Genomic DNA, 13,947 nt, shown 5'->3' with positions numbered 1-13,947 from the left:
TCAGTGAGGTTTGTTGGGGGCAGGGAGGGGGAGGGGTGTTTATGTACCGTATGTTTATACAGATGATGGAGATAGCGCTTTGTCGCATATTAGTCGACACGATTCCCAACGTAATAGTCCCTGAGAGGCTCTTGAATGGAGTCGTTCGCCCCAACTCACCCCGTGCGCTCACCCGCCCTCAGAAACTTTCTTATTAATGGGCCCATCTCCCAAATTCTCTCACATTCCCTCTTTCACCCCATCCAAGCCCATTCCCGCTATCCCTCTCAAATAAACTTACAAAGAAAGAGAAATTAACAGAGCAGAGGTTTTTCTCCCTGTCGTCCCCCCCTCCTCCCTCCCTTTCTAGATAGTGGAAGAGGGAATAAGAGAGAGGGAGAGCGAGAGAGAGAGAGAGAGAGAAAGAGAGAGTGTTGGGGGAGAGAGAAAAAGATAGAGACAGAGGGAGGGAGAGAAAGAGAGAGAGAGAGAAAAAAAACATAATTTATCTGTGTATTATCAAGAAAGGCAGACACTTTAATCAGTCAGCTATGAAGTCAGTATTTCCATTCTTATCTGTCGCAGGAGTGGAAATGGAGAGCAGATAGCGCGCTGGGAGCCCATCGGTGGGCAGGAATGATAATGGGGGAGAGAGGGCTGGCTATTGGACCGCTGTGTCAGCTCTATCTGCACCCATTATCAAGGGCCTTATCGGCGCTGCCATCAGCCAAGCTGTAATGGGGCCAGTTCAACTTTCCACATTATCATACCGCCAAGACCTGGTTCAGTGAGGCTAGAGGTCTGACTGGAGACAGAGGGAAAGAGGGTGGAGGGGGGAGAGAGAGAGAGAGAGAGAGAGAAAGAGAGAGAGAGGGAGAGGGAGAGAGAGAGAGATGGGGGGTAGGCAGAGAGGGAGTGGGGGAGAAAGAGTGAGATAGTAAGAGATAGAAAGAGGAGAGACTGCTGGAGCAACGGAAAGCGGGTCAGATATAGAAGAAGAGAGAAGGGAAACAGAGTAGGACATTGAGGGAGAGGGGAAGAGAGGAAGAGGGGAAGGGCACAAAGCACGAAAGCAAAAAAAAAAAAAAAAGGAGTACCCATGATCCTCTCTTTCTTAGAGCCAGAGGGCAGGACATGCAAACAGCCAGGCCAAAAAGGCCAGAGTCTTCACCAATTAAAGTGCTGCCATCAATATTCCACCAAATACAGCGTGGCTGAAAATCTAATCATTAACAACAATCTTAATGAAACTGAATTGCATTGTTTTTCTGTCATTTCATTTCTTGATTGATCAGAACATGAGCAGAGGTCACGACCTTTGATCAATGCAGGATCTTTTTCTTCTTTTGAAAATCTGAAGAGCAGCGTGTACTGCACGTTCTGTAGCTGTAGAGGAGACAGAAGATTCTGTTTCAGAAGAAGCAAGAAGCAGAAGGTAGAATTAAAGCAGTCATATCAAATATACTCCCTGAATTTTATTTTCTTCTGAGGTCCACTTATTCAGTTTGAGTAGATTTATACGCCATAAACAAACCTAATTCATTTCTCATGACCATTTTCCAACTTCTCATTACAATTATCTCCCTTAGAATTAGGCTGTCCCTTCAAGATTGTCCCTTCAAGATTGATGCATGCAAATGATCTCTGTTCTGTATGGCTGTATTGTGCCCAAATTACAAAAGCAGTCCAGGTTGAAATACTCCTCATAACTAATGTGAATGGGCAAACTAAGCTATAGAACGTACAACGTTCTGTTACAGCACCACAAACAATGAATGCAAAGCAGGCTGATTCTGCAGTTCAGTTTCAAGGGTACGCTTTGAAAGAGGGATGCGCAGAATCTTACCTGGATTAGAAATATGGAAAAATGGTGCATTATCTTTAGGGTTACAAATGGAGTAAAATTAATAACATGCAAAACGTTTAGCATAGTAGCCCCATGTTGCCTAATGTTCTCCTCTTCTAGAGTACAATTAATACTTTATCAAGCCTATATTGAAATATAGGTCTTATCTAAGCAACTGCCGGACGCAAATCATTTTCTTAAGTAATTACTGGCCAATACTGATACAATTTCAATATCATTGTGCATCACTACTTTGAGGCCTTAATAATGTTTACATACTACTTAAACTCTCATTTCAAAAAGGTAAAGGTTTTGATGATATATGCCCTTTAAGTTAAAAACTAAAACACAATATTCATTCATATCTCATCCACAAACCCTACACAAAAGCAGGTTCATGGCCTGATTTAGTTTGTGATCCTCAAGTGCTAAGGCACAATGTACATAGCACCCCATTAACACTGGACAACACGCTATTCAAATGTGTAATTTGTAGTCCTACATTTCAATTGCGATGGCACAGTTTTCATGCTGATGCAGCTCCATTACTATTTGCTTGGCTAGCTATGTGTTTGCTGTACTGGGCACCAAAACACTTCAGCCAATTTAGGCAACACTCTCCAGGAAGTGAATCATGCCAAAAACTAGTGAAACAGACCAATATGTCAACATCAAGTCTTTGCTGCAAAACATACTATATGGGATGTTACCATGTTATGGTTGGTGTCATTTCACATCTTCTTTGGTTTAAAAAAAAAAAAAAAAAATTACACCTTCCTAAGCCTCGACCTCTGAGTGACATGATTACTAAATCAATTCCAGATCTTTATACAGAGACAGTGGGCCTATACCCACTTATTCTGGACACTATCACAGACAGGCTATCAGTAACACATTGCTCATATGGTTTACACAAGGTATCAAAACCCAAAGCTGAGATCACTCCAAACCCACAGCACAGTGTGGAGTGACTCACTGTGCACACATCTAAGCCCAGGATAGGAGAAAGGGGAGGGTAGTGATGGGGAGCCAGCCCCTGGCTCTCTATCTCCCCATTCTGTGGCCGGCCAAGTGGAGTGTGTGAGAGCAGAAAGAGGAGACACTTTGGTCTAGACCACCTCTGTTAAGGGGAGCTCCCTGGAGGCAGTCTAACCTCTCCTCTTTCTCAGGCCTTTGTCCCAGTCGCCCTGCTGTTCTTATCTCTCCTCTCTCTTGCCTCCTCTTCTAAACCAGGCCCAGCGCTCTCTGCCTACCACAGCTCTCCCTCTTTAGCACCCAGCCAGGCCTGCTTTAGTTAAGTCAGAGAGTGCCCATGCCAAGAGGAAGAAAGACAAGTGTCAGCATCACATTTTGCAAGAAGTCCAACTGTTTGGTTGACGCGCCATACCTGTGTGACAGTCTCTGGAACGTTCTCCCCCTTTCACACCATTGTAGATCGTCACTCATTCACACTGTTCCATAATGCCCCTCTCGTTCACTCCGCCTAGAATGTACCCCCTTCACTCTTCTAGAACGTGCTCCTCCATTCACAACGTTCTAGAATGTCCCTATCATTCACAGTGTTCTAGACTGTTCTCCTCATTCACAAGGTTCTAAAATATCATCCTTTCCGCCAACATTAAACTGCTCTATAATTCTGTCATTTACACTGTTCTAGAACTGAGTAGAAATCTAATGGAGAAACCATTCACACTGTTCAATAGTACAAAGGTATCTACCAACATTAAAAGTCAGTGTTTGTTAAGCAATACTGGGTCACAGTGCCATGTCTGTATGTCATGTCATGTCCACATTTCACTGGACTACTACGCTCAATGTGGTGCTAGCTTCTGCTTTGTATTTTCTCTTTCTTTTTTTTATGAAAGTTATTGTCATTTCATAATTGCCTAGTTTTGATTAGCAACAACAACAACACAGATCAGCTTGGTATAGTTTTAAACTAAATTCAACATCATATTCTGACTCTAAGTAAAATGTACTACAATCTGTCATTGGCCTGAAAGTGTTTTTGCCATTGCTCTTCAAGACTTGTCCAACAGAGCATGGATATATCAATTCCTCTTTCTCATAACAACATAACTTACACGTCTTGTTTCACAGTAGTTAACAAATGACTCATACAATGCGATTAACTGAAAAATAAGCCTGTGGTCTAAGGAGTTAAACATACACTTTCAAATAAGAACCACACCTCCACCCATGTGACACTGGTCAGGCAGTAAGCACAGGTAAGGTTCTGCACTGTACTTTACAGCCGCACTCTGCAGCTGTAAAAGGGTAGGTCAGCGAGGACTGTTTGCCCACAGAAGGCCTTTTTACACCCTGGAATACAGAGCTGAGCACAGTAGGAGAAAATGGCCTCTTATCACCTGTTTGTGTGTGTGTTGGAAGGAGAGGTGGTGATGGGGGGAAAGGAGGCTGGGACTGTCATAACAATGACGCACACACCATCCATGAGGCAGCAGACTGCACACATCCACCCACATACACCACAAACCACATGGCCTTCAGACTATACCTGTACCCATATGAACATCTACACTCACCGGCCACTTTATTAGGTGCACCTGTTCAATTGATAACACAAATAGCTCATCAGCCAATCACACGGCCGCAACTCAATGCATTTAGGCCTGTAGAGGTGGTCAAGACGACTTGCTGAAGTGCAGACCGAGCATCAGAACGGGGAAGAAAGGTGATTTAACTTTGAACGTGGTGTGGTTGTTGGTGCCAGACAGGCTGGACTGAGTATTTCAGAAACTGCTGATCTACTGGGATTTTCACGCACAACCATCTCTAGGGTTCACAGAGAACGGCCCGAAAAAGAGGGAATATCCAGTGAGCGGCAGCTGTGTGGACGAAAATGCCTTGTTGGTGTGAGAGGTCAGAGGAGAATGGGCAGACTGGTTCCAGATGATAGAAAGGCAACAGTAACTCAAATAACCAACCAGAATCTCTGAGGAATGTTTCCAACACCTTGCTGAAAGTGTGCCACGAAGAATTAAGACAGTTCTGAAGGCAAAAGGGGGTCCAACCTTTTACTAGCAAGGTGTACCTAATAAAGTGGCCAGTGAGTGTATTTGTTATTATTACGCTGTAAAATCATACATAATGTCCCTGACGTAGAGCACCAGCATTAAATCTTATTGCTCGGTTATAAGTGTAAAATCCCTTTTTAAAGAACATCTCGCTCCTTTTCAAGCAAATAGCTGCACATAAAATCAAGACATCTATTCAAAACAGTGCCACTCCCAAATCCTCCTGACCATGTTCCACTGCCACATGAAATTGATCCCCCCACACCCCCAAACACGGCAATTAAGCACATCAAATAGAAGAACATGACATCAAACTAAGCATAGAAATCGGCCAATCTAATCAACCCTGTTAACCGTGATCCCATCAAATATGGCTCCTCCACATGGACACATTATCATATCTCCAGTCTCCATAAAGACTAACTCATTAACTACAACCAACTCCATTATAAACAGTGCATTAAATCATCTCCATTATCCGGCCTTCATCAAAACAGAACCCTCCCACTATGGAAACTTCACCTCTGTTTCTAATGAAAACACCACACCAAATCTCTCCTCTCCATATGATTCCATGTGACAGCAGCATATCATGATTACTCTCATTGCCTTTCTTTGTTTTGTTTTTTTTGATGCAGGAACGCTGGGGGCTACAAGCTCCCTGCTAGCACTTATATTTCCTGCCGATCCGAGTCTACATCTCCACTCGTATCTGACAGTGTGCTGAAACTTTCTGTCTCTATTTTCAGAATACTAATGGAGTGTCGAGTGTAACATCCAAAGGCAAGGATTGGTAAAACCTGAAGTTCAGGCAAGCTGACACAGAAAACTAGAGAAGAAACCCGAGAGTCACACAGAGTGACACTACTTACCAGGTGTGCTTTGCATGTACATTACTGAGGAGTTATAAAATAAAACGCAGCCTGGCTGATAGCTATGTGTGCACAGTGGGGAATAAAACAGGGACAAGTATGTCATCACTTTTATGAGTATTGCCAGCGAGTTTTAGTTGCAACAGTAAGTAAGGTTTGCACAAATGGAGTGTAGGCCATTTCTATTTTGGGACTGCAATTTTAAGAAGAAATTACTTTGAGGCAGTACAACTGGAAATGAAATGTATCCTTCCCGACATTAAGGCTATAAAACGCGCTAAACACAACAAAGCCTGCACCGCCTTTGTTTAAACCCTACCAGAAACAAGTAACCCCAATGTTAGGAGTGCTGAGGGGGCAGGAGAGTTTGTATGTGTGAGGTTGTTCCTCATAATTCATTCTGGCTTGTCCCCTGTGTAAATAGCAGGAAGAAGTAATAACTCTTCACAACACCACATAGCTTCTCGTCTGTCACTGTGGCAACATCCAGGCACTTCCTAAGCAGTAAATTTTCATTCGTAGGCAGTTTAATGTGACCACTTCGTTACCCCACAGTGAAGAAAACTGAAAAAATGATCAACAACCAGTCAACTCAACCAGCCAAAACTGAGCAACCAAATCAGCCCAGTCAATTAACAAATCAACAGTAAATCCATTAACGCCTGCTCACTCCAGGAGAACACTGAGCAAAAGTGATGACACCTCTTACAAAGGAACTTTTGCATAATTTAATCACTGAGATGTAAACAAAGTAACTTAGAATGGTTTGATGTGAAATGGAGCGTTGTAGTGATTGTAGCCAGGGGTCAAAATGTATATGACACAAATATAGCCATTTTATTTACTATCCAAAATGACCAGTGAACCTATATGTGAGTTTTTATATGCAGTGTTAATAATAGTAAAATAGTCACAAACCCAAGGAGATAAGTTTTTTTTTTTTTACTTTATTTTTTATACTTTATCTTTTTTCCCTCCAATACAATGCATGCATCTCATCGATTTGAATATATATATATATATATATATATATATATATATATATATATACATACATATATACATATACATATATACATATATATATATATATATATATACATATATATATATATATATATATATATATATATATATATATATATATATATACATACATACACATATATATATATATATATATATATATATATATATATATATATATATATATATATATATAGTTCAATCACTTCAAATGTCTGGTTCCTATCACCACCAGTGTAAATAATTCTGACTTGACGAGTTTTTCTACATCATCACATTTCATATGAAATCACTCTGAATGACTGTGTTCACATGCGCATAATGTCATTTTGTAGAGATTATAGGAAAAATTATGGAAGTCCCCTTTAAACTGAAGTTAGGATTAAAACTCCAGGTTGGGTATCAAACTCCATCCAGAAGGTCGATACTGAGATGACCTTGGTGAATAACCTAATGTATAGATTTTCTGCTGAAAGCAGCAGAGTGAAGGATAAAATATCCAGACAGTGAACTTAGCTACAGTAAATCTGGCGATTATACCCTCTCAGTTGGCTCCTGCAGAAATTTCTCACGTATCTCCTACACACACCACAAAACAGGTCCAAAGTAAAATGTAATAAAAGTATTTAAATCAAAAGGATAACTCCTAATTTCCTGGTTTTGTATACACGTTTATTCTATGCCAACTATCAGGTGAATCTCCTCAGGCCCATCTGCAGCAGTAAAGGAAGCTTGCACCTGCAGCATGTCACTGAGCACTCAACAGAAAGGTATTTAGAAAAGGATGATAGTTATCTATCAAAAAGTCCTTTCTAGGAAAAACACAAGTCATATGCTGAGAATGTATTTTCTTCCTCCCACCTCAATTTCAGAGTATGAAAGCTATGCAGCCGCTTTATAATTATTAGCCTGCTGGTTTCCCACAGCTTGTCTGTCTCTTTTTAAATAAAGAAATCAGTAACCATCTGTAATCGTATTCTTTCAAGACAATCTTCTGCTAGTGTTTATGCTACGCTACAATGCTTCTTCAATGTCCAAAGACTTAAGAAATGTATCACTCAGTATCTAATAACTCGCAGCAAATCAACATTAGAGCCCACACTGCTGACGCCATGTTCTCATTTCCTTTTTAATTTCTATACATGGCTAAGAGCTGGGTATTTTTTCTTTTACTTTACACTAAAAAAAAAAAAAAGCTCTCCACAGATAATCATCGAGGAACAAAAAAATCCCCCACATCTCAATGCTATCTTATACAGGATCTACAGTGAGTAATATGTGGAATTAGTTTTAATTAAATTAATCGACTATGATGGTTGTTAGGAGAAAAACACAAAGGGGCGGGGAGAGGGGAGGGGTGCGAGTGAGGGAAAGAGGAGGAAGGGGAGAAATGCATTCACACCTATCATCTAATTATACAACAGCATTAATCACATTAGGGCTGGAACTGATTGCCAGGGTCCAGGGCCCTGCTGCTTCTATGTGTCGCTTTGTTATTGCAGCAGAGTCTTAGCTCCTGCCTGCTCTGGCCTGATAACAACTCTTATCACACTTGGCAATCTCTATCTGCACCGGAGATCAGGCCCCAGGGCTTATCAAAAGTTCACATCGAGCTAAAAGCAGAACAAAGAAAAAAAAAAAACACAACACACACACACACACACACATATCACACACACACAAAGGCAAAAGCCACCAAGAAGCTATGCAGGGTGTGTGTGTGTGTGTGTGTGAGTGAGAGACGTATGTTAATGTTTATGTATGTGAAACTGTGTGAGGGTGTGTGCACATACCAAACTGTGAGTTTGTATTTGTGTGTAGAGAACACTGACTATTAACTTCTAGATCTTCAGCTGGGGTCATAAATGTCCCAACTTAGTCAAAAACAAGGGACAAAAAAAAAAAAAAAAAAACACATGCTGATTTTTGCCTTCACCCCTGTGGGATTCTAGTGGTATATAAGCAGTAAACTAACAACAGTTCACATGAAAAGTTTTTTGAAAGTTCTAGATTAAATGCAGACATGCTATGTTTTACTTGAAACTTGTAACAGATAAACTGACATATATTTTACCTCCTAGCTGTTTTACTGTGACTTCAGTAAAGAGCAGAAACATAAAGCTACCACTGTTTTCCAATTCTAAGAACCAACTGAAACACGATGGTTAGGACACCCCTCAGTCAGTGATGTATCTAGGACTTCCAGCCATTTTTCCCCTCACTAATTTTCTCACAAGTTTTTTTTTCCCTTAGAAAACTGGAGATTTTACTATCAGTTCCTATTTATGTTAATGGTCTTCATTTCAGCTCCTAAAGTCCAAATCAGCAAGAGAGCTCAATGGGCAGTATCTAAAAAAAAATCGATTTGATCATTGTCCACTGTGTGTTTGAAGAGCGTTTGCTGGGCATTTGCTTCCAATCAAAATTTCGGTGTATTAATATAATATTCGCAGAGTTTAAATACAACAATCATGATAATTACATTAAAGGGCACATATTGTGGAAAACTGATTTTTTTCCACATTATTTCTGTGATGTCACAAGAACCAACTCATTTAAATCAATTCATCTATTCAGCCTACAACAGTTTAACGCTACCCATTCATACTAAAGTTCTTAAGAGTGTTTCAGCTCTGAGTGTTTTTGAATGAGGCACAATACAGACAGGCCAATCAGAACAAAGCTCATTTAATATATTAATGTTGAAGACATGGTAACAAAAACAGCCTGTTTAATTCTAAGAAACAAAGAGGTTGGAACATGACCCTGTGTAATTGAATTATGACTGCTTTTGGTGCAAAGCTATAAGTGGACCGGAAAAAAAATAACAAGAAAAATGTAGGGCATGGGCCTTTCAAAAAAAATGAACTAGAAGTAAGTTTTGTCTTTTTTATTACACAAAAAACATGAGGCCCCACTGTATATCTGTGAGGGTGTGCACACATACTCAACTATACATATACATACTCATATATATATGTATGTATGTATGTATGTATGTGTGTGTGTGTGTGTGTGTGTGTGTGTGTGTGAGGGTGTTTATACTTGACTATGTGTGTGTGCATGTTTTCTTTTGTCCAGTATGATGCTTTTGTCAGGATATTAGATTAACCCCCAGGTCAGGTGACCCTTTGAAAAAAAGCTGAACCTGACAGCAGCAAACACCAGAGAACAGCTTCAGCAGGGAAAAAAAAAAAAAAAAAAAAAAAAAAAAGGAACTGCAGATATGATCACATGTCCACACTTTTAAAAGAGCAACTTGAACAGTGTCTGCGAGGTGGTCACTCAAATGAGTGCAAATGTCTGACCACCGGGAGCTCGGTCAGCGCTCAAGTCAAATGTGCTTGGGCTGCTGACGTCAAACAGCGTGACCCCATGCATAATGCACAGTGACCTCAGAGCCGCTTGAATGATGTCAGGCGGCGCAGAGCTATCTCTGGTATCTCTCACCATCTCCACGCTCTTATCATAGCACCCATCTGCACGGCTGCCTTATCAGCCCCCACAATCTCAGTGAGGGAGCTGCTTTTAAAACCCAGAATACATCCATCTATCGTTTCTGTATTCCTGCCTCTCTCCCCGAGCCCTTATCGCTTCTGCCATCCTATTCTGCTCTTATCTGCTCCTCTCTCTCTCTCTCTCTCTCCCTCTCTCTTTTTTTTTTAACTTATCTGAAGATACACCCAGCCAGTCCCAAACAACAACACAAACATGACAAAGATGAGAATGCAGCAGCCAAATGTAATTATAATGCCAATTCCATCCACGCAATCGCTTCCATCTGTCTCACGCCGGCGCTATCGGCACAGAGATCGCCGCCTCACTTATCTCGTCTCCCATCTCAACCGCCAAAATACAAGGCCTGGGATCCAGCCCCGTTGGGCCGCACAGCTAATCTCTCAATCAGGGAGGGATGGGCTAATCTATCGGAGCGATCTTCACCATTGGGAGAATGACGCACAAAAGGCACACACAAATATTTCCTCTGAACACAGACTTCCATGATACCGTATACTTGCAGCTGAAGGCCTGGATGGCAAAATCCCCCCAGGAGAGGTGTCACAAAACAGAGCACTCGCACATTAATAACGCCTGGGTGCTTTTCTATATGTATCTGCAAAGGACCGCCATGAACCAAACAGTGCCATGACATCACAGGGCTACTCTTTCTGCTGTGGATTTGAGGAGACATTCTGGTACAGGCCTAAGTGACCATGATATAGGTAGAAGGAACTGCATTGTTTCCCATCCCCTAAAAGATGATCTAATGTATGCTTTAACCAGGCCTTTCCAGCCTGCCATAACTACCACACTAGCATCTGAAAAATGTATAGGGCCCATCCTATGTGCAAGAGCTTTTCAGCCAATCCATCTCCAACCCTTGTCCAACACATTTTGTAGGAGAAATATTTGACAGCATAAGTGTAATTAGACCTTAATGGGCTTGGCCTAAAGTATTCGTGTTTAGATAATCTAGAACTCAAGAAATGATTCAATCTCAGAATAAACCTATAATAAATAACACTTGCGTCGCCTGATCATATCTTACGTAGCTCCTTTCTATGGAAAGATTTCTGTAAAGCTAGTGATTACCTTTCTACAGGCAAGCACAGGCCACAAGTGCTTTTTCTGCTTGACCTGAAATAGGTGTTCAGATAGCACAGCAAACACAGATAATATTAGGTAGCTGTCACTGGGTGAGAAAACAGGGAGTTGCTTAAAAAAGCAGTGCTGGGCTGAATAAGACATGAACATCTCAATTAAGAGCAGCACTTGAGGTTATTGGCATGACTGCCCAATAATGCAGCTTCGCAGCCGCTTAAACAAATCGTGCTACCGCCCTTTACGCTCAGTGGTATATGCTAATGTTGCCTTATCAGACCATTTTTCTTTCCTTTTCAAGAGTCGCTTTCTGCCTTTGACTCACATTAATATTTATTTTTGAGCAGCCCTTTCAAACTCAACCTCCAAGATATTGCTACTGCGCTTATCACATCAAAGCATCTCTTCTGGATGAAGAACTGAAACAGCGCCTGGCACCAGAGCAAAACGACTTTTCAGCACTGCTGATTCTTTTGAGGGAGAAGGAGAGAGAGGGGGTGGAGAGAAAGACAGAGATGGGGGGGGGTCGAGAGAGAGAAGGTGAAGAGAGAGAGAGAGAGAGAGAGAGAGAGAGAGAGAGACAGGGAGAGACAGACAGAGGGAGAGAAATGGGGAGAGGGGGAGAGAGAGCAAGAACTAGAGGTCTAGAGACAGACAGGGTGGTGCTGTGGTACTACATTTTATTTTTATAACAGAACTGTATCAGCTGCTGGATCAGAGATTTGTTGATAGACCTTCGCATACTTCTAAACAGGAAGAACTTGTCAGCCTCAAGCCAGTCAGCCGTAAGCGTGTATATGAAGAGGTGGTGCTGCAAGCGGCGCCTCTACATTATAGAGTTAAAAGCGGAGATGGGGGGAGGATCCAATTGTAATCCGCTATCAGGCAGCGAGATCAGCAGGGCGCTATCTCACGGCCCATCTCTGGAGAGAGAACTGAAAAGCCGGGGGAAAATGCAACGCCAGCCTCGCTGCAGCCACAGACAGAAAACAAATAAAAAAAGATCCAATTTTAATCCTTATCTCGCATGAGATCGGATCCCTTGTTTATCTGAACTCACATCAGCTTTCTTGTTTTTTTTTTTTTTTTCTTTTTTTCAGAGAACAGCGACGTTTCCACAACAGAGTTAAACAGGAAACCACGGCTACACTTTTCAACCGGCGATGGAAAGGTTGAAAAAGAGAGAAAATACGGTTTACTGCACCCACCACCATCGGTAAACTCGCGCAGGGTCAAGTTAGACACATCACTGTATTTACACTCCGCGTAATTAAAGCTGCCGGGTGTGAAAAATGAAAGCTCATTAGCTCACTCCGGTGTTATTTATGAAACTAGGCTACGGTGTGTTTTTTTGAAGCTTGTCATTATTATTATTATTATTATTTATTATTATTATTTATTATTATTATTTTAATTCGACGGTTTAAAACTCGTTCCCAGACGCAACCGGCTCTGCAAACCGACTTTATTAATACGCCTGCATGTTTTTTCACATTTCCTTCTACTTTTCTTCAAACGATCAAGCTGTGCGCGAGCGTGTTGAAGCGAGGAGCGCGCGCGCTCGTATGCGCACGCGGCCACGCTCGCGCCTATCGGAACGACTCAACGGTTTCCAAGAAACGTTCGCGAGCGACGCGGCGGCGGCGGCGGCCGAATGACAACACGCTACCGACGTTAGCAAGTTTCTTGACGTTGCCATGGTACCGGCTGCCGCTGAAGTAGCACCGAGAGAGGAACTGAAAACTTTGCTCTTACGTTTGATCTGGCGGGGCTTGCTCTGCTTTCTTCGGGACATGGCCGTCCGTCCCCCCCTTGGTTGCCGGTCCAGCGGGCGCGGAGCGAAATCGGTTCGCGGAGAACTAGCAGCACTGGAACACGGCTCGCCGTCCGTCCGGAGAAACCGGCATGACCCGTGCTCTGGCGCTGTTCGCCGGAGAGGAGCTACCTGTAGCCGTGAGCGAGCTTCAGTCAGTCAGGCTACTTCTCGACGGGAGCCCGGAGGAACCGTCTTCGTTTTCCGCTCACTCGCCGCGCGACGCTGCCTCGCTGCCACGACCTGAAGAACTGACTGTTCTCCGGCGCTGCCGGAACGTGTGACTGGCCGGAGAAACGCGAAGCTACAGCCTTTATTTTTGTTGTTGTTTGTGAACACGAACTCGCCGCTACGCTCCAGAGAGGGCAGTTCTCAATGGGCGCTCGCTCGACAAGCTCGTGAGGCAGTGGAGCTGATCGGCGGGGCCACGCCCCCGACACGCCCCCTGCGTGATGATGCCACGGCGCTGCTGAGCAGCTGCAGCCCCCCAAAAAACAAATGCTTAAATATTCCTCACAAAATCGGGCACATTCTGTGTGGCTGCTTTGCATTGCGCTTCTTTTTAGACGTGAACTTCTCTTCTTCTCTACTGTTATTAATATTATTGCAGGCCTACACCGATCAGCCATAACATTAAAACATGCTCCTGCCCTCATTGTCCATTTGATCAACTCCACTTTCTAGATGCGTTCGCTCTGTGCTTCTCTGCAGCGACCGTGTGGAATGAGTGGCTCAGACACAGACGAGTGTGTAGTCCGTTAACCAAAAATA

At 42.6% G+C, this 13,947-nt stretch overlaps 1 protein-coding gene across 2 annotated transcripts in view; it reads right to left on the bottom strand.

The window, feature by feature from the left end:
• Positions 1–13,565, bottom strand: part of zfpm1 (zinc finger protein, FOG family member 1) — an 87,803-nt gene extending 74,238 nt beyond the window's left edge. For both annotated transcript variants that reach the window (XM_017691001.2, XM_017691008.2), the window contains exon 1: positions 13,119–13,565. In XM_017691001.2, coding sequence (XP_017546490.1) covers positions 13,119–13,158 — 40 coding nt within the window. In that variant the 5' untranslated portion in view covers positions 13,159–13,565. The remainder of the gene's footprint in view (positions 1–13,118) is intronic.
• Between the last annotated feature and the right edge of the window lie 382 nt (positions 13,566–13,947).

The sequence above is a fragment of the Pygocentrus nattereri genome, chromosome 7 (assembly GCF_015220715.1).
Source record: "Pygocentrus nattereri isolate fPygNat1 chromosome 7, fPygNat1.pri, whole genome shotgun sequence".
NCBI classification, from domain to species: Eukaryota; Metazoa; Chordata; class Actinopteri; order Characiformes; family Serrasalmidae; genus Pygocentrus; species Pygocentrus nattereri.
Note: the sequence above shows the minus strand (reverse complement) of the source record. Positions and strands in the feature narration are given on the sequence as shown.